We start from the raw sequence: 20,527 nt of genomic DNA, 5'->3' as shown, positions 1-20,527 counted from the left end.
TAAACAGAAAGGGAGAACTTTTATAGGCTTATGGGACAAATCAACCAATTACAATGTGTGGCCTTCCCTTGAATCCATTGCAAAGAAAAGAGAGGTAGGGGAATATATAGATTAAATGAGATTTAAGAGACATATCAGCCAATTGTAATGTGGGCACCTTATTTGGAACCTGCTTTGAAAAAAACCTGTAAAAAATTTTTTATGTAACACAATTGGGATAATTTGAACACTGACCAGATAGTTTATGATGTTCAGGAATTGCTGTTAATATTTTTAGGTGATAATGGTATTGTGGTTTTATTTTTAAAATGTCCTTACCTTTTACAACAGTGGTTCTCAATGGGTGGGGTGGATTTTGCCTCCCCAGGGGACATTTGGTAATGTCTGGAGATACTCTTGTCACACCCAGTTGTCGCAACTGGGGCAGAGGTTGCTACCAGTATCTAGTGGGTAGACAGCAGGGATGCTGCTAAACATCCTACAGTGCACAAAGGACAGCCCCCACAACAACAAATTTGGCTCAAAATATCATTAGTGCTGAGATTCAGAAACCCTGTCTTAGAGGTACATACTGAAGTATTTATGGATGAAACATTTGAGATTTGGTTTAAAATAGTTGAATATAGAAAGAAATTGGGTATAGATGGCAGAGTATTGGCCATGAGTTGATAATTATTGAAGCTGGGTACGTGGGGTTCATTGTATTATTCTCTGCATTTCTGTGAATGTTTAAAAATTTATGTAATGTAAAGTTAAAAAAGGAAAAACAATCATGATCACCATGTTCAGGTGTTGTTAGCCCCATCAATCTTATAAAGTTCCCTATCAGCCTTTCACAGCTGGTTTTAGCAGCTATTAACGAACGATCATTGCCTACATCTATTAAGGGCTGCAAAATGGTAATTTTTTGATTCTTTCATTCCTCCTACATTTATTAATTGGATTTCTAAAAAAGAACTTTCTCACATCAACTGTTTAGTTCCCTTGAAATTCAGCTAGTACAGAAAAGGTAGAATAAATACTTAATTCTTTGCCTTTATTTACCAGCTTTCAGAATGAGTTGGTTGCCCTTGTAACCTTTAAAGTTAGTGACCAGTGAGGTTTCTAATTTATATTTATTATAAACTTAAGTGTTTAAATGTCTTTTGGTATGTTTCAGTCTATTTGGAGTCATTTTTCTTTTTGATATTCAAATTGTCCCATTCTTGGTCAGCGGGAGCCACTTCAAGTTGATTTTTGCTATTGTTCTTATTAGATTTTTATTATGGAAAATTTCATATGCAGAAGTAAAATAGTACAGTGCTGTCTCATGTGGCCATCACCAGTTTCAGCAGTTATCAACTCATGGCCAAACTTGTTTTATATGCACCCCCACACACTCCATCCTCCCCTTCCCACCCCCAGGTTATTTTAAAAATTCTGGACACCATGTCATTTCATTTGTAAATATTTCAGAATGTATCTCTATAAGAGAAAATTCCTAAAAATATTTAGAATCATTATCATACAAAAAAACCAATTACTTAACATTGGAGTTATATATTATTATATAATTCCTTAATAATAATATTATGATTAGTATTCACATTTCCCTGATTGTTATACACACACACACTCACAGTTTGCTTGCTTGAACTGGGAGTCAAATAAGATGAAAGAGAGATAGATGATTGATATAGGGATTGGTTGATGATGTCTCCTAAGTCTCATTTAATCCAAAAGTTCCCCCTCTGTCTGTTTTTATTTTTCTCTGCAATATTTATTGCTGTTGAAGAAATTCACTCATTTCTCCTGAAGGATTTTCTACATTCTGTACATTGTTGATTGTATCCTGTGGTTTTTAAAATGTTCCCCCAGAACAAAGAAAAAAAAATAAGTTCTGCTGTCCCCCGTAGTTCCTGTAAGTGGGTAGTTAGATGTAGATCAGTGCTGTTCAATAGAGATACAGTATCACCCACATGTGTAACTTTTAAAACGTGAAATTAATTTTAATACTATATTTTGTTTAACCGAGTATATCCAAAAGAATGATCATTTCAATGTGTAAACAGTATAAAAATTATTGATGAGAAATTTAACCATCTCTTTGTACTAAGGCTTCAAAATTCATTATCTATTTTAAGCTTCCAGCACCACTCAATTTGGATGCTAAATTTTACTCAGAAATACTTGATCTGTATTTAGATATCCTAAAATTTACAGTTGAAAAAGGAGAACCACATACCCAAGTTGTTCCAAATATACTTAGAAGTTTTGTAGTAACTGAATTGAGTATCAGTTTTTAAATTTAAATTAGCTAGCATTCAATAAAATTAAAACTTTAGTTCCTCAGTCACACTAGCTGCATTTTTCATGCTCAGTAGTGACATGTGGCTTGTGGCTACTGTATTGGACAGCTCAGATCTAGAGGTGTGATTAGATTCAAGTTTTGGGGTTTATTTTGGTCAAGACTACTTCATGTGATATCATTACTTCCATCAGGAGGTTTATAATGTCTGGTCATTGGCTCTTTTTGTGTGGCTTGCAGCCATGATGATTACTGCCTAGATCCATTACATAATTTGTCAGGGGTTGCAAAATGGTCATCTTATTCTATCATTTCTTTATTAGCTGGAATACTGTAAAGAGATTTCCTCTTGTCAATTATTTGGTTACCCTGAGGTAGTTTGTATAGGAAAGGCAGGATATATGTGCTTGATTCTTTCCCTTTATTTACCAGTTTATAAAATAATGAGTTGGTTCTTTGGCATTCTCAAGATTTGTCCACTGAGTTGTTTTCATGTTATTATGAACTTAAGGATTTAAACACATCTGATGTGTTGCACTCTGTTGTGTTTATTATCCTTCTCGCTGCATCAAGGTGTTGTATCTTTGGCCAGTGGGAACTTGTTCAAGTTGGCTTCTGAATAATTTTGACACAGCTCTTGTAGTCTTTTTTTTTTTTTTTGGCTGTGCTGCGTGGCATGTGGGATCTTAGTTCCCCAACCAGGGATTGAACCCGCCCCCCCGTATTGGAAGGCAGGTTCTTAACCACTGGACCACCAGGGAAGTCCCTTCTTATAGTCTTTGATATCTTCCTTGCTTTCTGGTATGTCCAGGCTCATCCTTTACGTTTCCCACTCCAGATCTGGAATTAGCCATTTCTCTGAGAAGCTCTGACTTCTTTTAGTAGGGAATGCTATTATTTAGCAACTACCATCTGGACACTGGAATGTTCATGACTGCTGGGTTGCTCAGTGCTTCTAGAACTTTTCAGTAGACTGGGCTACAAAATGCATTTTTTATTTTGAGGGAAAAATACATCATGAGTTCATATTGATACTTCCAATTGAAATTGTAATTTTCACAGTTTAACGTTGATTTTATGTTTGAGTTTCCAATTATTCTTGCTAAAAATCTGGTTTCTAGCAAGTATTCAATAGTATATTTACTTTAGCCTATCATATATATAGAAAATCATAATAAGATATTATTAGTAACAATTCAATTATTGAATGCTATTTAAGATTTCCTTGATGCTAATGGCTCATTAAGCTAATGACTCATTGGGCATGGATAGTCGTGTTCCTATGTTTTAAAGTGATTTGAAAGAATCTTCTGAGTGTTTAACCAGCTTAATGTATAGTCAGATTTCTTTCATTTAGTTTTCAGTTTTTAAAGGATTTTGCTTTTTAGTATTCTCCTTTTTTTTCCCAAGTTTAATTTTGAAACTTTTCAAACCTACAAGAAAAACTGAAAGAATAGTATAGTTGAACACCCATATGCCTTTCACCTTAGATTGACCAATGAACATTTTCCCAGTTTGCTTTCTCTCTCTTATCTCTCTTGACTCTCTCCCTCCCTCTGCACTGCACACTCTTTTTGTTTTTGCTGAACCTTTTGAAGGAAGTTGTAGACTTCAACTCTAAATTCTTCAGCATGATAGAAAAAAGGATTCTCCTCCATAACCACAGTTCAATTTTATGCCTAAGAAAAGTAATAATTTTATGTCTAATATTCCACCCATATTCAAATTTCCCTAATTGTTACAAAGTGTCTTTTGTAGTAGTTTGTTTTTTTTAAACTGTGATCCAGTCAAATTCATGCATTGCTTTTGGTTGTTCTGTCTCTTTAGTTTATTTTATTTAGTTAGTTAGTTTCTTTTAATGTGGAGCAGTCCCCTCACTTTTTTTCATAACACTGGTCTTTTGAACAGTCTACATGTTGTTTTGAAGAACAGGATATGTTATAGGTACATTATGGATATGTTAGTTTCCTTTCATTACTCTGTTTAATTTGTTCTACCTAACCTTGTATTTCCTATGAATTGGAAGTTTGAACTATTTTAGAGGCTTGATAGATTTGGGTTAAGTAATTTTTTGGCAAAAACATTTCACTATGTACTCCCCCCTCCCCGCCGGCTGCGCAGCATGGCTGGCAGAATCTTAGTTCCCCAAGCAGAGATTGAACCCAGGCCATGGTAGTGAAAGCACCAAGTCCTAATCACTGGACCGCCAGGGAACTCCCCACTGTGTACTTTATATTGCACCACGCCAGGAGGCACATAGTGCTAGGGTGTCCCACTATTCATGATGCTAGGTTTGATCCTCAGTTAAGGTATCAATTGCCAGATCTCAATGCTAAGCATACACTTTTACCTTTGTAAGTAATAAGGAATCTTTAGGGTGATTCTTTGGCATCTTGTCAGTATCTTGTTCCCCAACAGTTTTTTTACCCAGTGGCTTTCACATTTTGATTCAATTTAATTTTGTTTTATAATTATGTAAATTCTTCATTTGATTCTAAAACCAGAAGTATAATACAATACAAGGTATATGAAGAGAAGTTTAGCTTCCTTTCTTGTCCAACTTCACCCCCCTTCCTGTATGTGTGACCATTTTAGTTTTTGGATTATCTTTTTGTTGTTGTTATATTTTTAAAATACAAATATATTTGTATGTAAATTATTCACATTTCCTCTTTTAGATAAAAGATAGCATTCTATTGTGTACCTTTCATATTTTACGTATACTGTATCCACGAATCACTCCATACATACATATATATAGAGAGATGTTCAGAAAGGCTTTTCTAAAATATATATATATTCATGTCCTTCCTGTGCTTGAAGTCATTCAGTGGTACCTCACCTCCCTTGGGATAAAATCCAAATTTCTTAAAAGGCCTGTTATCATTGGGCTTCTTCATGTGCCTCCAGCTTTGTCTCTTTGACTAGCGCACAGGCACGCGTGTGCTTACACACACACACACACACACACACACAGACACACACACACACACACACAGTTGCTACTATTGCCATATTGAATTGCCCTTTGCTTATTTGTTTGGCCTTTTTTTTTTTCTGCTGTGCTGTGTGGCTTGTGGAGTCTTAGTTCCCTGATCAAGGATTGAACCTGGGCCCCAGCAGTGAAAGCGCTGAGTCGTAACCACTGGACCGCCAGGGAATTCCCCTGTTTGGCTTTTGAAGTTCATTAAAGTTGATTACTTTTTTGAATTGCTTTGATTTCCTTGAATGAACCGTGAATAAACCCTGGTTTTGCATGTGATACTCCTGTCTGCATAGAAGACTGTTCCTTCTCTCTGTCCTCACCATTCATTCTACAGGCCTGAGCTTAAAAATATTCCTGGAAGCCTTCCCTAGCCCCATTGTCTGAGTTAGGTGCCCTTCTTGTGTGCTGACCCATCACCATCTGTTTATCATTGTTTGGGTATTCACCATACGATGTTCTGATTGTTTGCTTATATGCATTCCTCTGTTAGTCCATGAGCTCTATGAACACAGGAGCCATGACTCACAGGATATGAGTGGCCAGTGCCTGGCATTGGAAGGCATTCAGTAAATATTTATTGACTAAAAGTGGCAGAAAGGCACAAGCCCAGACATGCATCACAATATCCATAAGACCTAAAACCAAGTTCAAATGGAATTTGCTCAGGTGTGGTGATCTGAGCAGAAAACGTGAGTTGCCTTATTCGTTGTAGAGCTGTAAGTGGAGTCCAGACCAGCCTGTGTGGGAGCCTCTAGGTCACCCTGGGATGGCGCTGGCTCATGGCCTGGGCTGAGAGCCAGAGAGGGGCACCACCAGCTGCTCCTCCTGAGAGATGGAGAGGTTGACAGGGCCTGGGGGAAGGGCTAGAGATGAGAAAAGCGATGTCAGCCTGTAATTTCTAGGGATGGTGGGAATGGTTACTGTTGGCAGGACCTGATGAGAGGAGCAGGGTTAGGGAAAAAGAACCTGCCTTCTGCGTGGGAGTAGGTCCCCAGGCCCCCGCTCGGATCAGGTATCTCTGTAGGGGCCTGGCCCTTCTTGATGTTGCTGGGCCTGGGATTTGCAGGATGCCCAGGCCGAGGAGGAGATCAAACAGGAGATGAACACACTGCAGCAGAAGCTGAATGAGCAGCAGAGTGTGCTCCAGCGTATTGCTGCCCCCAACATGAAGGCCATGGAAAAGCTGGAAAGTGTCCGAGACAAGTTCCAGGAAACCTCAGACGGTAAGGGTTTCCTCTTCTTCTTGGTTCTAAGATGAAGGCAGGAGGCTAGAGGTATGGCAAGGGCCTGTTACACATCACAACAGCTCCTGTTTTTACGTGCTTTCTTACTCGAAACTCCCAAGAGCCCTAAACAGTAGGGATTATCACACCTGTTTTATAGAGTAGAAAACTGCTGAGGTTTAGAGAGAATGAGTGACCTGCCTGAGGTCACACAGCTCGTTGCTGGTAGAGCCCAGGGAAGAATCCATGTTATGTGGCTGCAAGCCCATGTTTCTTCCTTTGCACTATGTGGCTGGCCCACTGGATACAGGTGATCGTGGAACTGTCTTCCTGGGCCCCTCCGCAGGCATTCCTCTTCCTGTGGGATATCCCCGCTCTGTGGATTGTCAGTTGTAGGTCATTTTTGCCAGGGCATGGTCTCAGCCTTGGCAGAACCTGGGTACTGAGGGGTCACCTGTCTTTCCCTTGTGGCAGAGTTTGAGGCAGCCCGAAAGCGAGCCAAGAAGGCCAAGCAGGCATTTGAACAGATCAAGAAGGAGCGCTTTGACCGCTTCAATGCCTGTTTTGAATCAGTGGCCACCAACATTGATGAGATCTACAAGGCCCTGTCCCGTAACAGCAGTGCCCAGGTAGGCTGGAGCCCCTTACCCAACTAGCCCCTACCCATCCTCATTTGCCCTTCCCTCTAGGCTTCCTGTCCTCATCCCCATCTAGACCCAGACCCTTGACCCATCTCCTTTCCCCCTAGGCATTCCTGGGCCCTGAGAACCCTGAGGAGCCCTACTTGGATGGCATCAACTACAACTGTGTGGCTCCTGGCAAACGCTTCCGGCCCATGGACAACTTGTCAGGGGGGGAAAAAACAGTGGCAGCTCTGGCCCTGCTCTTTGCCATCCACAGGTATGGCTGTGCCCCCCCAAGGGCAGTTGGTGGAGACTGTACTGAGGCCCCTGCAGGTTCTGGGGTCCAAGGATATGCAGAGTTATGCCGAGGTGAAGATGATCTGGTGGAGTCTGGATTGAATCCCTGTTTCCCTACCTACTACAGCATATCTGGCCTTGGTTTCCTGGACCTGTCTTCCCAATCCAGCCTCATCCACTCAGCATGCCCTGCCCTGCATGTATTCAGTCCCACCTCCAGGCTTTTGCTCACATGGTTGCTGGCTCATGCAAAGATTTGCTTTTCATGCAAATCTAGCTTGGCCATCGCCTTCCACCCCTTCACATCTCATTCTCTTCCTCCTGTTCCTCTAGGAAGCCTGCTTTGACCACTGTGGCATACCCTGACCTCCCCCTCCTGAATGCCAACAGTACTTGAATCTGACTCCCCCTCACAACTTAGTGCTTGATTGTACAGCATCATTCAGTGAGCATTTCTTGAGGGCTGCTTTCTACCAGACCTTGTTGAGGGATTAGGGACACAGATGAGTCAGACATGGTTTTTGTCTTCAAGGAGCTCATGGTCTAGTGGAAGCCAGATGTGTAAACAGACAGTGAGCGAAATGTTGTAACCGGGTGAGCGTGTGAGCTGTGGATGCACAGAGGAGAGCCACCAACCCAATCTGGAAGGGTGTGGCTAGCCAGGAAAGCCTTTCAAGGGCGGCTAACACTTGAGCAGGAAATGCAAAGGATAAGTAGAAGTTAGCCAGGGAGACTAGTAGGCATTCCAAGGCAGAGGGTACAGCATGTGCAGAGGCAGGGAGACATGGTGTGAGTGGGTGGGGTAGACCTCCAGGTAGCTTGGTCAATATGGCCAGAGCCTAGGACAGCTTTATCTCCCCAGCCAACCTGGACGTTCCAGAGAGGACCATGTCTTCTGTTCTGTGGGATCCTGGAGCGCAGGGCTGGATGCAAAGGAGGACTCAGTTGGTATATTGGCCTTTAGGGGCTCAGGAAACATTCAGACCTGGGTTTTTTAATCTCTGAAGAAATGGAAGGGGGTGCTGGCCTGTATGATGGGCTCTGGGGCTGTCATGCGCCACCCCTGCCCCCATCAGTGTCAGCTCACCTACTGGTTCCCTCCCAGCTACAAGCCAGCCCCCTTCTTCGTCCTGGATGAGATCGATGCTGCCCTGGATAACACCAACATTGGCAAGGTGGGTGCAAGGAAAGTGGGGCCTGGGAGGGAGGCCCCGAGGTCGGGGCTGGGTTTCAGGGAACAACTCCTGAGTGCGCCCTAGCCATTCCTGCAGCCTGTTCTCTGTGCCTGGGAGGCTGGGCCCAGGGTCATCCGCACTGTGCTAGTCAGTGGCCTCCTTTCAGCCTCTCTTCCCCCAACTCTCCACCCGCTATCCCACCCCATCTGCCTCTGGTTCTGACTGGATAAGACAGGGAGTGTTAGGGCTTCAACCCTGCTAAGTGCTCCATGGCCCCTCCCACAGGTAGCAAATTACATCAAGGAGCAGTCGACTTGCAACTTCCAGGCCATCGTCATTTCTCTCAAGGAGGAGTTCTACACCAAGGCTGAGAGCCTCATTGGAGTCTACCCCGAGGTAGGGCAGGTCTGGCTCAGGAGCCAGCCCCACTCCCTGCCTGACTCCCCAGGGCAGGAAGGGAAGGCTGCAGTGGAGGGGCACGGGGGTGGGGGAGCATAGGGACTCAGGCCCTGAATGGCCATCTGGACTTGTTGGAGCCCTGCCCTGGAGGCTTAGCCAGCTCAGCTGGGCAGGGCCATTGCATTTGGGGACAGGTGGAAAGGCGAGGCAGAGGCAGCCAGACAGCAGAGAAAAGGAGGAGAGTGCAGAGATAGGCAGGAAAAGAAGGCACATGGGACTGAGCACATCCTCTCATACCCAGAGAACCATTGCCTGGGCTTTGGGCAGGTATGTAGGGAGGAGGGTTTGAGGCCCCACAATCCTGGGACACTTGACCCCTCTTAATTCTCTCCTTACAATTTTATTTTTCTTTTTCTCCCTCCTCCTTCAGCAAGGGGACTGTGTGATCAGCAAAGTCCTGACCTTCGACCTCACCAAGTACCCAGATGCCAACCCCAACCCCAATGAGCAGTAGCAGTAGTTCTGCCCTCCTGCCCTGTCTGGATCCCTAAGCTACGCCTCTCCCAATCTCTGGATATTTGGCTCCCAACCTTCCCCTATCTGCTGTCCCTGTTTGGTATCATGGGATTTAGGCACTGCTATCAAGCATGAAGAGGAACAGAGGTGATGTTAGTTCTGGAGCAAAAATTCCTGAGCTTCAGGGAGCATCCTGGCCTCTGGAAGGAGGTGCTGAGCTGAATAGGGCCATCTGTCCATCCCCCCTTCCGCCACCCTGGAACTTACTCCGTCACCCATAATCGTGGGTTCCTTGGGCCCCCTGCATTTCACTTGTGTGTGGGTATGTACGTGTGTGTATATGTGTCCACATGTGCGCATGTGGGTGTGTTTGCAAAATAATAAAGATATTGGAGACCCATTTTAGAAGGAGCCTAGGCTGAATTTGATTCCAAGAGAGCTTAGTATGACAGCACCCCGGCGCTGGGCATAGGTATTCCAGACCTCAGGATTCAGGCAGTTACATGAAACCACCCTCATTCACTCAATGTTTTCATTCATTTCGTGTGTTCATCAAATACATACTGAACACCCTCTTTGTCAGACTCTATGCTAGGAATACAGAACTTAATCAGACATGATCTCTACCCTCCTACTAAGGAGATGCTAGTGGGTTCATGAGTTCCCGTGGTTAGCTGAATCATTAGGTGCTTTGAATTTGAGAAGAGGATGATCAGCTCCAGGCTTCCTGGAGGTCACATTTGAGCTAGACCTTGACAAGTTGGTAGGATTTGGTTGGGTGCTAGGAGCAGAGCCTGGGCTCTGGGGACAGGTCTAGTCCCATTTTTTTTATCACTTACTAGTTTGACACTGGGCAAGTCATTTGACCTTTCTGTGCCTGTTTCCTCAACTGTAAAATGGGGCTAACAGTATTTACCTACCTCATAGGATTTAATGATGTCAAACTCCTCACTGGAGCCCTTATCCCTGCTTGGAGCCCACTAGGTGCCAACCCCTCAGAATACAAGCCTTCTCATGCCTAACCCCTGAGGGCTTCTGATCCCAGTTGTTAGGGACAGAAGAGCCTCCAAATCTGGGATATGCTGAATGCCCTGGTTATTGGGAAAGTTCCAGGGCATTGATGGGGTTTACCTGGTAAGTGGAGGACCTAAGGAACCCTATCACTTCAATCATGTATGATAACTGGGTGCCTAGGCCCCAACCTGGGTTGTGAGGAAGTAGGGGAGAGGTAGCCTGGGCCGCATCCTGGTTGAATGCATGTAATGTTTCTTCTGGGAACTAACCACATTAGTTGCAGGCACTGTGCAGAGGCAGTGCAGTCTGCTGCCATGAGGTCAGTCTTTGCTTGTTCATGTATACTGTCAGACCATCACCTTGTCCGATCTGTATACTACATTTTTTCTTTTTTAAAGTTAAATCAGTTCTAATTACCCAAGTAATGCATGAATCCATTTTCTTTTTAAGAAATTAGATTGTTGCAAATAAAGCTAGCTTCATTCGACTACCATTCCCCCTCCCCCTCTCAATTGCTATAATGTCTGTTGTACATCCTTCTTGACTTTGTTTTAAGACTTTTACATATGAGTTCATTGAAAATACTGTGTTTAATGCAGATGGTATATTGAATCATTCTGCAGTTTGCTTTCTTTGCTTAGAAATGTTTTTGAGATCTATGCATGTTGCTAAATGTAGATGCAGTCCATCCTTAGTAATTGTTATGTAGATTGCCATGATGTGACTCTGCCATATTTTATTTACCCATTTCTCGTGTGATAGACAGTAGGACTCTCCTGTTTTTGCTGTTATAAGGATACTACGCAGGAGCATCGTGTGTGCGTGTGTGAAAATTTACCTAGGGTCGATTCCTACAAGTTGAATTACAGAATCGTAGGTTATTTATATTTTTGTTTTTAATAGATACTTCCAAATTGCCTTTCTGTACTGTTTACTCAGTATTTTTCTTGAGGTTGTCTTAGGTCTAATATCGTTATCTACTTCATTTCATCCTGAGTAGTGATAACCGTGAAACCATGGGTTTGATGTGCTAATAAGTATGTATTTTCTAATACATATTAAAAGGGATAGCTATCAAAACAAAATAAATGTGTCTGTGTTCAACCAAAGAAGTCACATACCACTAGTGGTATGTGTGCTGTAATTTGGGAAATGCTGGCATATGTGGAAGAGCACAACTGGGGAGTCACCCTCGTTCAAATACTAGCTGTAGAAACTTGAACCTGTTAGTTCACCTCTTTGAGCCTCAGTTTCCTAATGTAGGAAAGGAGATAATATACACTTATCTTGCAGCGGTGTAAAGAAGATGAAATGAAATACATCTGAAGCAATTTGGCTGGCATGTAGATTATCACAGGACTTTAAAGGTAGCGATTGCTATTCTTCCCACTTTGCAGATGAGGAGACTGAGGCCCAGCAAGGTTAAATCACCCAGCTACCAGATAACAGTGAGGGTTTGAACCCACACCCTCCAATTCAGTCTTGCGGTTTCTCCCTTCTAAGGGTGGTTATCAACCTTACCTGCGAAGCTTTTTCTTTTTCCTTTTTATTTGGTTGCACCACGCAGCTAGCAGTATCTCAGTTCCCCTACCAGAGATTGAACCTGGGCCATGGTAGTGAAAGCCCAGAATCCTAACCACTAGGCCACCAAGGAACTCCCTCTTTTTCCTTTTTAAAAATCAAAGCAATATATACACCAGTTAGAAAATAAAATAGTACAGAAGGGCTTATAATGAAAAGCAGCAGTTCCCTGCTGCACCCCCATGTCCAAAGGATGTGGAGCTCCTTGCTCTGGTCCTACCCCTGGAAATCTAATTCAGTAGGTGTGGATGATAATCTGGGTAACTAATCCCTACCTCACAAGGTAGAAAGCATTACATGAGATGCCTTAGGATAAGACCTTGGCACATAGGAACACAAGTGCTACAAAAGATTTAAATCCTGAGGATCAGAGAGGTCAGATGACTTGTCTGGGATTCCAGTGGTTCGCTGGCAGAGCCTAGACTTCCACTGGGATCTCCTCTGTGCTTGCCCGGTGCTTTCCCTTGTGCCACACCACCTCCTATCATCACAAGGCAACATGTACTCAGTGCAGGCTGTGCCCAGAGAAGAGCAGACACCATGGTGTGTTTCCAAGAGCCAGCTGGATCTGAGTAGAATCCCTAGGGCTAGTTGGAGGACACTAGGTTGACTCCCTTATGTTCTGGACCCGGTAGCCTTAGTCTCGGGACACAAACATGAGTCAACTCTTTCTCCTGTCTTTGAGGAACTCACTGTCTAGTTGGGGAGGCAATTCATAAAGCAGTGTGATCAGTGCTCTGACAGGAGCATGAATAAAGGAGGGGCATCTAGCTTAGGCAGAGGTTCAGGGAAGACGTCCTCTAGTCTAGGAAGTGACACCTGAGCTGACTCTTGGGGGACTGGCAGGAATTAGCCAGTTGAGGAGGAAGTGGAAGGAGTTTCCAGTTAGAACAGTATGCACGAAGACCTGAAGGCAAGAAACATCCTAGCAATTCAGAAATACTGAAGCATAAGGTTTCCTGGGCTAGGGAAAAGCAGCAAGAAATGAAGCTAGAGAGGTAGTCAGGAACCAGATTTGAAGAGGGTCATAAGAGCCTGGCTACAGAGCAGATTTACCTCGTAGGACAGTGTGGTTCCCAAACTGGCTATGCACCAGAAACACTTGGGGCATCCTGGGCCCCAACCTCGAAAAATTCAATTTCCATAACTGGAGTGGGGGCCTTAGGATCTGGAGTGCTTATAAAGGTCTGCACACAACTCCAGGGTGCAGCCAGGTTTGGGAATTGCGGGTTGGAGACAGCAGGGGAGCCGTGGAATAGTTTTAAGCAGAGGAGACTCCAGATAAGATGTGATTTTAACAAACCCCTTTCTGGCCAGCCAGTGTGGAAATAGATTAGGTTAGATTCTCAAGCTGTATGCTCCCATGCCTGTAGTTTCCTGTTGTTCAATTCTCACACTGTTTTATATTTGCTTGTTTTGTCTCTCTGAATAAGCTGTAAGTACCACAAGGGTCAGCCTGGGGTTATCCTGCTACTGGTATATCCCCAGCAAAAAGCACAGTGCGTGACCCCTAACAGGCACCTAATAAATAGTTTTTGAATGAATGAATGCATGAATGAATGCATTTGTGAGGGAGAGAGGGGAGACAGATTAGTTAGAAAACAGTTGAAAATACTAGGCCCACTCAAGGGCAAAGGCAGTGGGAATGGATTGGAGATGAGCTGTTAAAGGAAGATGATGAAGCAGACTTGGTGACTGATTATTGGATGTGGAGGGTGACTGAGAGGATAGAATGAATACTCGTTAATAGCCAAGATTCCTACCCTATCTCAGTCATTCTCCTTCCTTATCCATCTGACTCAGAATCTCCTTCCAGCCTCCTCAGCAACTGGAATTCCTCAAGTTAGGTAAACATTCTCTGTGTGCTGTGTGGTCTCCCCCTCCCCCCCCCCCCCGCCATTGATTCATTCATCAAGTTCAATACATCTTGGCTAAGCACCTCCTGTGCTTTTCCAAGCCAGGACTTTGACTTCCTCTTTCCTACCTCAGATGTTTTTGTGGGCTTCCCCAGATAAGACTTACATCCCTTATACAGTAACCTAAAGGGAGATACCCAGATGTCAGACCTGTAAGGGAACTTAGGGATTTTGTCTAACCCCTTCCTGAGGCTCTCAGAGGGGAGGGAACTTGCCCAAGGCCCCTCTAGTAGATACTAGGAAGTGTTCGAGCCAGAACTGGAACCTAAGTTCTCTTTCCACATTGCCCCTAGGAGCCTTGATTTCTCCCATTGCAGATCAGGAGAGGGAGAGGAGGCCATGGAGAAGGTGGGACTTAGGTTGGCCTTGAAGGTCGACGTACTGGACAGCCCAAGAAGCAGCTTGCCAATTACACTGCCCCCTTCTGGAAGCCCCCAGCAGACCTGCCAGGCCCACAGTCCCTTCTAAGGGGTTTCTAAAGCATGAGTTGCCATGTTCTGTACCATGTGACCTCACAGTCCTGGCCACAGGTGGTTAAGTTGGGGTAGTATCTTACTCAAGGACAGCCAGTCTCTAAGCTGGCCAGTGGCCTACTAGGTGGACTGATGTAAGAACTCTGCCTCCTAGTGATGGGCTGTATCGGATGGCAAACATATGAAACAATCAGATGCTTTTTCAGGGAGGTTGAATGTGAGGCATTCAGAAGAAGTGAACAGTTAATTAGAATTTATCAAGGCAGGAGTGGTGGTGGATGAAGGGTGTCAGAAACTGAACAGTGAAAGCAAGGAGAAAGCTGCAGAAATAATGAGACATATTAGAATGTGGGGCCACAGGTAGCAGAAGCCATGAAGCAGCAAGACAATGGGTCAAAAGGACACAAGCCATGAAGCAATAGGAGCCACGATGTAGCAGTAGCCATGAGGAACAGAAATCATGAGACAAAACCCTGAATCTGTGAGATTCACGAAGCAGCATACGGCTTGAACAGACAAGATCCATGAGGCAGCAAAAGCGATGAGACTGCAAGAGCCACAAGGTAGCTGCAACCGCGTGGCAGCAAGGCAACAGGAATCAAAGAGGCAGCGGGATAGACAAGGCAAGCAGAAATTACAGCACACAGAAGCCCTGGATTAGTTGGAACTGAAACCCCAGAAGCCAGGAAGCTGCAGGAGCCAGGAGGCCCAGAAGCTCTGAGGCCCCGAAGGCCATGGGCTAGGGAGGAGGGGAGCAGAGAAAAGGTAGTCAGTAGCAGTAGGAGGAGTATAAATACTGCCAGAAAGAAGTTGAGTCACCATTTTGGGAAGCACTAGAGAAGGGAGCAACAGATGCCTGCAGCTGAGGGGGTGACAAGATAAGCCAGGCTCTAGAGCTGCTTTGGATCATGAACCATTTTCAAGTTTCTGTTCTGTGAGGCTGCCTGTGTAGCTGTTTTTGTCTTCCTTATTTCCCTGTGAATGCTTCAATAAATCTCCATCACTAACCTGAGTATGTCTGTTCCTTGTAATCTAAAAGAGGTTAACACTGTGGTGTGCACTTTAGATGGGTGAAGAGCAGGGCAGAAGGTCTTCCAGGTGGGTTTGAACCGAGACACAGAGGTGGGAATTCATTCATTCTTCTCTCATACCCTCACTGGCACAGGCACTTTTCAATCATTTACTCATTGGCTTCTTTTTCTCATTCATTTGTGTGGTCATCATTCATTTATTCACTTATTTATAACTTATTCATTCACTTATTAACTTATTCATTCATGCATTAATATAAGCATTTGCTCATTTGTTCTTTCCAGTATTCACTCCGTCATAACTTTTCCATCCATTTGTTCAGCAAGCATACATTGAGTTCCTGCTGCATGTCAGGCCCTGTGCTTGGTCCTGGAGATGAGATAATACTCCCTGAACTCCAGGAAGTCACAGTTTACCTGGAGACTCAGATAAGTAAGCAGATAAGTGCACCAACTGTGACAAATGATCTAACATAAGTCTAGATGAGGCAGAGTAGAGAATATAAGACCATTGGATTGTTCTTCCTGGGGTGGGGTGGGGATGGAGGGAGTAATCAGGAAAGCCTTCATAGAGAAGGGGGTACTTGAACTGAGTCTTGAAGGAAGAGCTGCTGTTTACCATGTAGAAATGGGGGAAAGAATATTCCAAGCAGAAGAGCTGCCTAAGCAAAATTACATAAAGAGTGTGAAAGCACATGGATTTTGGGGGGAGCAGTGGAAGAAATGGTGGAAGCCAGGGAGTCAAGCTTAGCTTTGATTCTATGGGCAATGGGAAGCCATAGAAGGGTTTGAAGCAGGGAAGTGACAGAGTCTGATTGGTATTTTAGGAAGATCACTCTGATAGCTGCTTTGAAGGATGGTGGGGGCATGAAACATTGACCTGAATAACATACCTGAAGAAAGAACATGTTAAGTATCATAACTAGAGGCATGAAGGAAGACTCGGGAGTCACCGAGGAGGAAGGAAGTTCTGCCAGGGGACTAAGGAAGACTTTTCGGAGGAGGTGGAATTTGAGCTGAGCCTTGAAGAATAAGGAAGATTCCAACTAGTGGAGATAAGGAGTAATTTTTTTTCCAGGCAAGGAGATGGGCATAAGTATGGCAAGCTTGGGCTAACGAATATTCCAGTTTGACTGCAGTAGAGCTGCATTTAAGGGAGAGGCAGGAAGGGAGACTGCAAGGTTTCTCAAAAGATTTGTACATTCTGCCATTAGGTCTGCAGGGACAAGGGAATTTGCGGGGAGGGAGTAAGTGGTGGGGAGGAGTGTCCTTTTTCTGTTTTTAAAAATTAATTTTAAATACACGTTCACTTTAAAATAGAAGTAATTCATGCACGTTGTTCAGAAAACAAATCAATAAACTCAAATTAGTACAAAAGGAAATGAAGAGTCTACTGACCCACACATCCCCACCACCGTTCTACCACCTTTAGTTATTAGCAACCACTTTTAGTTATTTCTTCTGATTGTTATCTCCATATCTAAATACTATGCCATGTGATTTGTCTTTTATCAATTTCAGGCATTACCCATTGGTGTCCTGCTATGACAGATGAGGATTTAGATAATTTACACCAAGTTCAACTCTTGTCCTTCCTGCTTCTAATATAATTTAGTTTCTCTATTAGATACTTTTCTGAATTTAAGCAACATTGTGATTCCTTGTTCCATGAGACAATTTTTGTTGACCAGAATTTTGTTAGCTGAGAATATCTTTTTGCTTTCTTCCCCACAGTTCAACCTCTCAACTTCTGTCATCTGTTTTTTTATGTGTCAAAGTTGGTAACATTGAATTCTGTTCTGTAAACATGATTAAGGCTTTTTCTGTGTGTTTTGTCTACAGTTTAATAGTTTGATTCTAAAAGTTTAAAAGCAATAAGCAGTTATTATATTAATATGACTAATTGTTCATTGCAGAGCCAATTATGTACTTTTTAAAAATAAATTTTTATTTTTTATTTTTGGTTGCATTGGGTCTTCGTTGCTGCGTGCGGGCTTTCTCTAGTTGTGGCGAGCGGGGGCTGCTCTTTGTTGTGGTGCACGGGCTTCTCATTGCGGTGGCTTCTCTTGTTGAGGAGCACGGGCTTTAGGTGCACAGGCTTCAGTAGCTGTGGTGCGTGGGCTTGGTTGCTCCGCGGCATGTGGGATCTTCCTGGACCAGGGCTCAAACCCGTGTCCCCTGCATTGGCAGGTGGATTCTTAACCACTGCACCACCAGGGAAGTCCCGATTATGTACTTTTATAATTTTTTCCTTGTAGCAGTTTTTCATTTTTCCTGAAGTTTCTAATTCTTTGTTTCTCTTTCACTATTTTACTTTTTTATATATTCCAATTTTTTCTTTCCCAAAATCTCTATCACATTAAGTACATCAAGTTCACCCCCCCCCACCAAAAAAGAAAAAGACCTTCTTCTTGGAGCCCTCCATCTCCTTTCTCAAATCTGTACTAGTTGCTCTCTAGGCCTGATGCATGGCTGTCATTTTGAGACTGTCCTTCACAGCTTTCCTTGGTTATAGCTACTATTTACTGGTTCCCAGGGTTTTTGTTTTGTTTATTTCTTCCATTGTTTTGATATACATCCTCAAGTAACTTTCTCAAAAAGGTTGTGTAGGGGGTAGACTTCCTGGGTCTTTGCATATCTGAAAATATCCATATTCCATTCTTATACTTGGCAGAAGTTTGATTTGTTTTGGGTTTTTTTGTTTGTTTTTGGGTTTTTTTTTTTTTTGCCATGCAGCATGCAGGATCATAGTTCCCTGACCAGGGATCGAACCCATGCCCTCTGCCGTGGAAGCGCAGAGTCTTAACCACTGGACCACCAGGGATGTCCCCTAAAGTTTGAGGTTCAACATCATTTTCCCATAGAACTTTGAAGGTGTTGCTCCACTTTCCTCTAACATCCAATTTTGAGGATAAGAAGCCTAATATTAGTCTGAGTCTAATTGCTTTTACATAAATCTACCCATCTCTATTTCTTCTCTCCTGGGATCTCAGTGACATGAATGTCATATTTTTTCTTATAGTGTCGCAGGTCCCTGAGTCTCTGTTCACTTTTTTCCCAGTCTATTTTCTCTCTGTTTTCTAGATTGGGTAATTTCTGTTGTTCTATATTCAAGTTAACTGATTCTTTCCTCTGTCCCCTACATTTTGCTGTTAGCCCATCCATTGAGGTTTTTGTTTGGGTTATTGTATTTTTCAGTTCTAAAATTTCCATTTGATTCTACTTTATATCTTCTATTTTTTTGTTGACAGTTTCTGTTTTTCCACTTGTTTTAAGCATATTCCTAATTGTACATTGAGGCATTTTTATCATGGCTCCTTAAAAACCCTTGTCAGATGATTTTTTAACATCTCTGTCATCTTGGTGTTGGAGTCTATTGAGTGTCTTTTCTCATTCAAGCTGAGATTTTCTTGGTTCTTGGTAACATAAGTGATTTTCTATTGAAACCTGGGCACTTTGGGTATGGTGTTAAATACGAGAATTTTTTTAAAAATTATTTATTTATTTATTTTTGGCTGCATTGGGTCTTCGTTGCTGCACTCAGGCTTTCTCTAGTTGTGGCGATCGGGGGCTACTCTTCGTTGCGGTGCATGGGCTTCTCATTGCAGTGGCTTCTCTCGTTGTGGAGCACGGGCTCTAGGCACACGGGCTTCAGTAGTTGTGGCTCGCGGGTTCTAGAGCACAGGCTTAGTAGTTTGTGGCACATGGGCTTAGTTGCTCCATGGCATATGGAATCTTCCTGGACCAGGGATCGAACCCATGTCCCCTGCATTGGCATGCAGATTCTTAATCATTGTGCCACCGGGGAAGTCCAATACAAGGATTATTTAATTGTTTTAGCTTGTCTCCTTAGACACTGTTCCAGCAGTGAAAGAGGGGACGCTGCCTTGTTACTACCAGATGGGCATGGAAGTCCAGGATCCTCACTCAATCTCTATTCACACCCCAGAAGGAGGGTTTCCTCATGATTCTTGGGTGAGGGTGGTAGTTCTGGCTCCCCACACAGCCTTCTCTGACACCACCCCAGTGAGAAGGGGGAAGAGTTACTCTTTATAGCCAGCAAAGGTAGAAGTCTAGGCTCCCCACTTGGCCTTTGCTGGTGGGGCCACAGTTTTTTCTGTGGTGTTTGGCTGGAGTAGAGTGGTTATTATCTAATTGCCATCTTCTCCAGCACCAAGTCTGGGATATGTGAGGCAAAAAAGCAAACCAAGGGAACTCACTACCATGTCGCTCCTCTGCTACTGAGGTCCCCAGGAGGTTTGCCTTCTTCTCTCCACCTCTCAGTCTTCTTATGTTTATATGTAATACCCCAGGATTTTAGCTGTACTTGGGGAGAAGAATAGGGAAAAGTACTTTTACTCCATCCACCCCCCCCACACCTTTAAATAGCTATTTTTTAAAAAACTGTATTCTTGGTGTTCTAAAATTTCCTAATTATGTGTTTAAGTTTGGGGATTTGTCATTCATTGTGATGGTCATTGGTTAGGTCCCTTCATTTTGAAGTTCTTTAACTCTGGGAATTCTCTTATATTATTTCTTTGATACATTCCTCTTTTCTGTTTTTCTTTTTGTTATTGTTGTTGTTCTCTCCTGGAACTCCTTAAAGTTGGATGTTAGACTTTCTGAATTGATCTTTTGTATTTTTATCTGTTCTCTCAACTGCTGCCACACTTCCCCCCTCCCTCCCTCTCCCTTCCATTCCTAGTTCTCTCTCTCTCCCTTTTGTTTACTTTCTGGAAGAAGATTTAACTTTATTTTCCAACTCTTCTATTAACATTCCTTTTCACTTTGCCAATCACATTTAAAAATTTCCAAATATCCATTCATGTTATCTTTTCTTTTCTTATAGCATCCTGTTCTTGTTTAATGGATGCACTATTATCTTGAATCTTTCTGAGAATAATAGAGGTATTTTTATATTTCATTGTGTTCTTTGAAATATTTATTTCCTTTGGGATTTGTTTTGCCCCATTTGCGTATTTTGATCTCTTTCAATTTGTAGTCTT

General features: G+C 43.2%; 1 protein-coding gene across 1 annotated transcript in view; it reads left to right on the top strand.

The window, feature by feature from the left end:
* Positions 1 to 15,497, top strand: part of SMC1A (structural maintenance of chromosomes 1A) — a 42,240-nt gene extending 26,743 nt beyond the window's left edge. The window contains exons 20-25 of the mRNA XM_007122790.4: positions 6,340 to 6,496; positions 6,971 to 7,125; positions 7,245 to 7,396; positions 8,522 to 8,591; positions 8,877 to 8,987; positions 9,421 to 15,497. Coding sequence (XP_007122852.1) covers positions 6,340 to 6,496; positions 6,971 to 7,125; positions 7,245 to 7,396; positions 8,522 to 8,591; positions 8,877 to 8,987; positions 9,421 to 9,504 — 729 coding nt within the window. The 3' untranslated portion in view covers positions 9,505 to 15,497. The remainder of the gene's footprint in view (positions 1 to 6,339; positions 6,497 to 6,970; positions 7,126 to 7,244; positions 7,397 to 8,521; positions 8,592 to 8,876; positions 8,988 to 9,420) is intronic.
* The last annotated feature ends 5,030 nt before the right edge of the window (positions 15,498 to 20,527 follow it).

Source organism: Physeter macrocephalus, chromosome 21 (assembly GCF_002837175.3).
Source record: "Physeter macrocephalus isolate SW-GA chromosome 21, ASM283717v5, whole genome shotgun sequence".
Classification (NCBI taxonomy): domain Eukaryota; kingdom Metazoa; phylum Chordata; class Mammalia; order Artiodactyla; family Physeteridae; genus Physeter; species Physeter macrocephalus.
The sequence above is the reverse complement of the archived record's forward strand: the minus strand, read 5'-3'. Positions and strand labels throughout refer to the sequence as shown.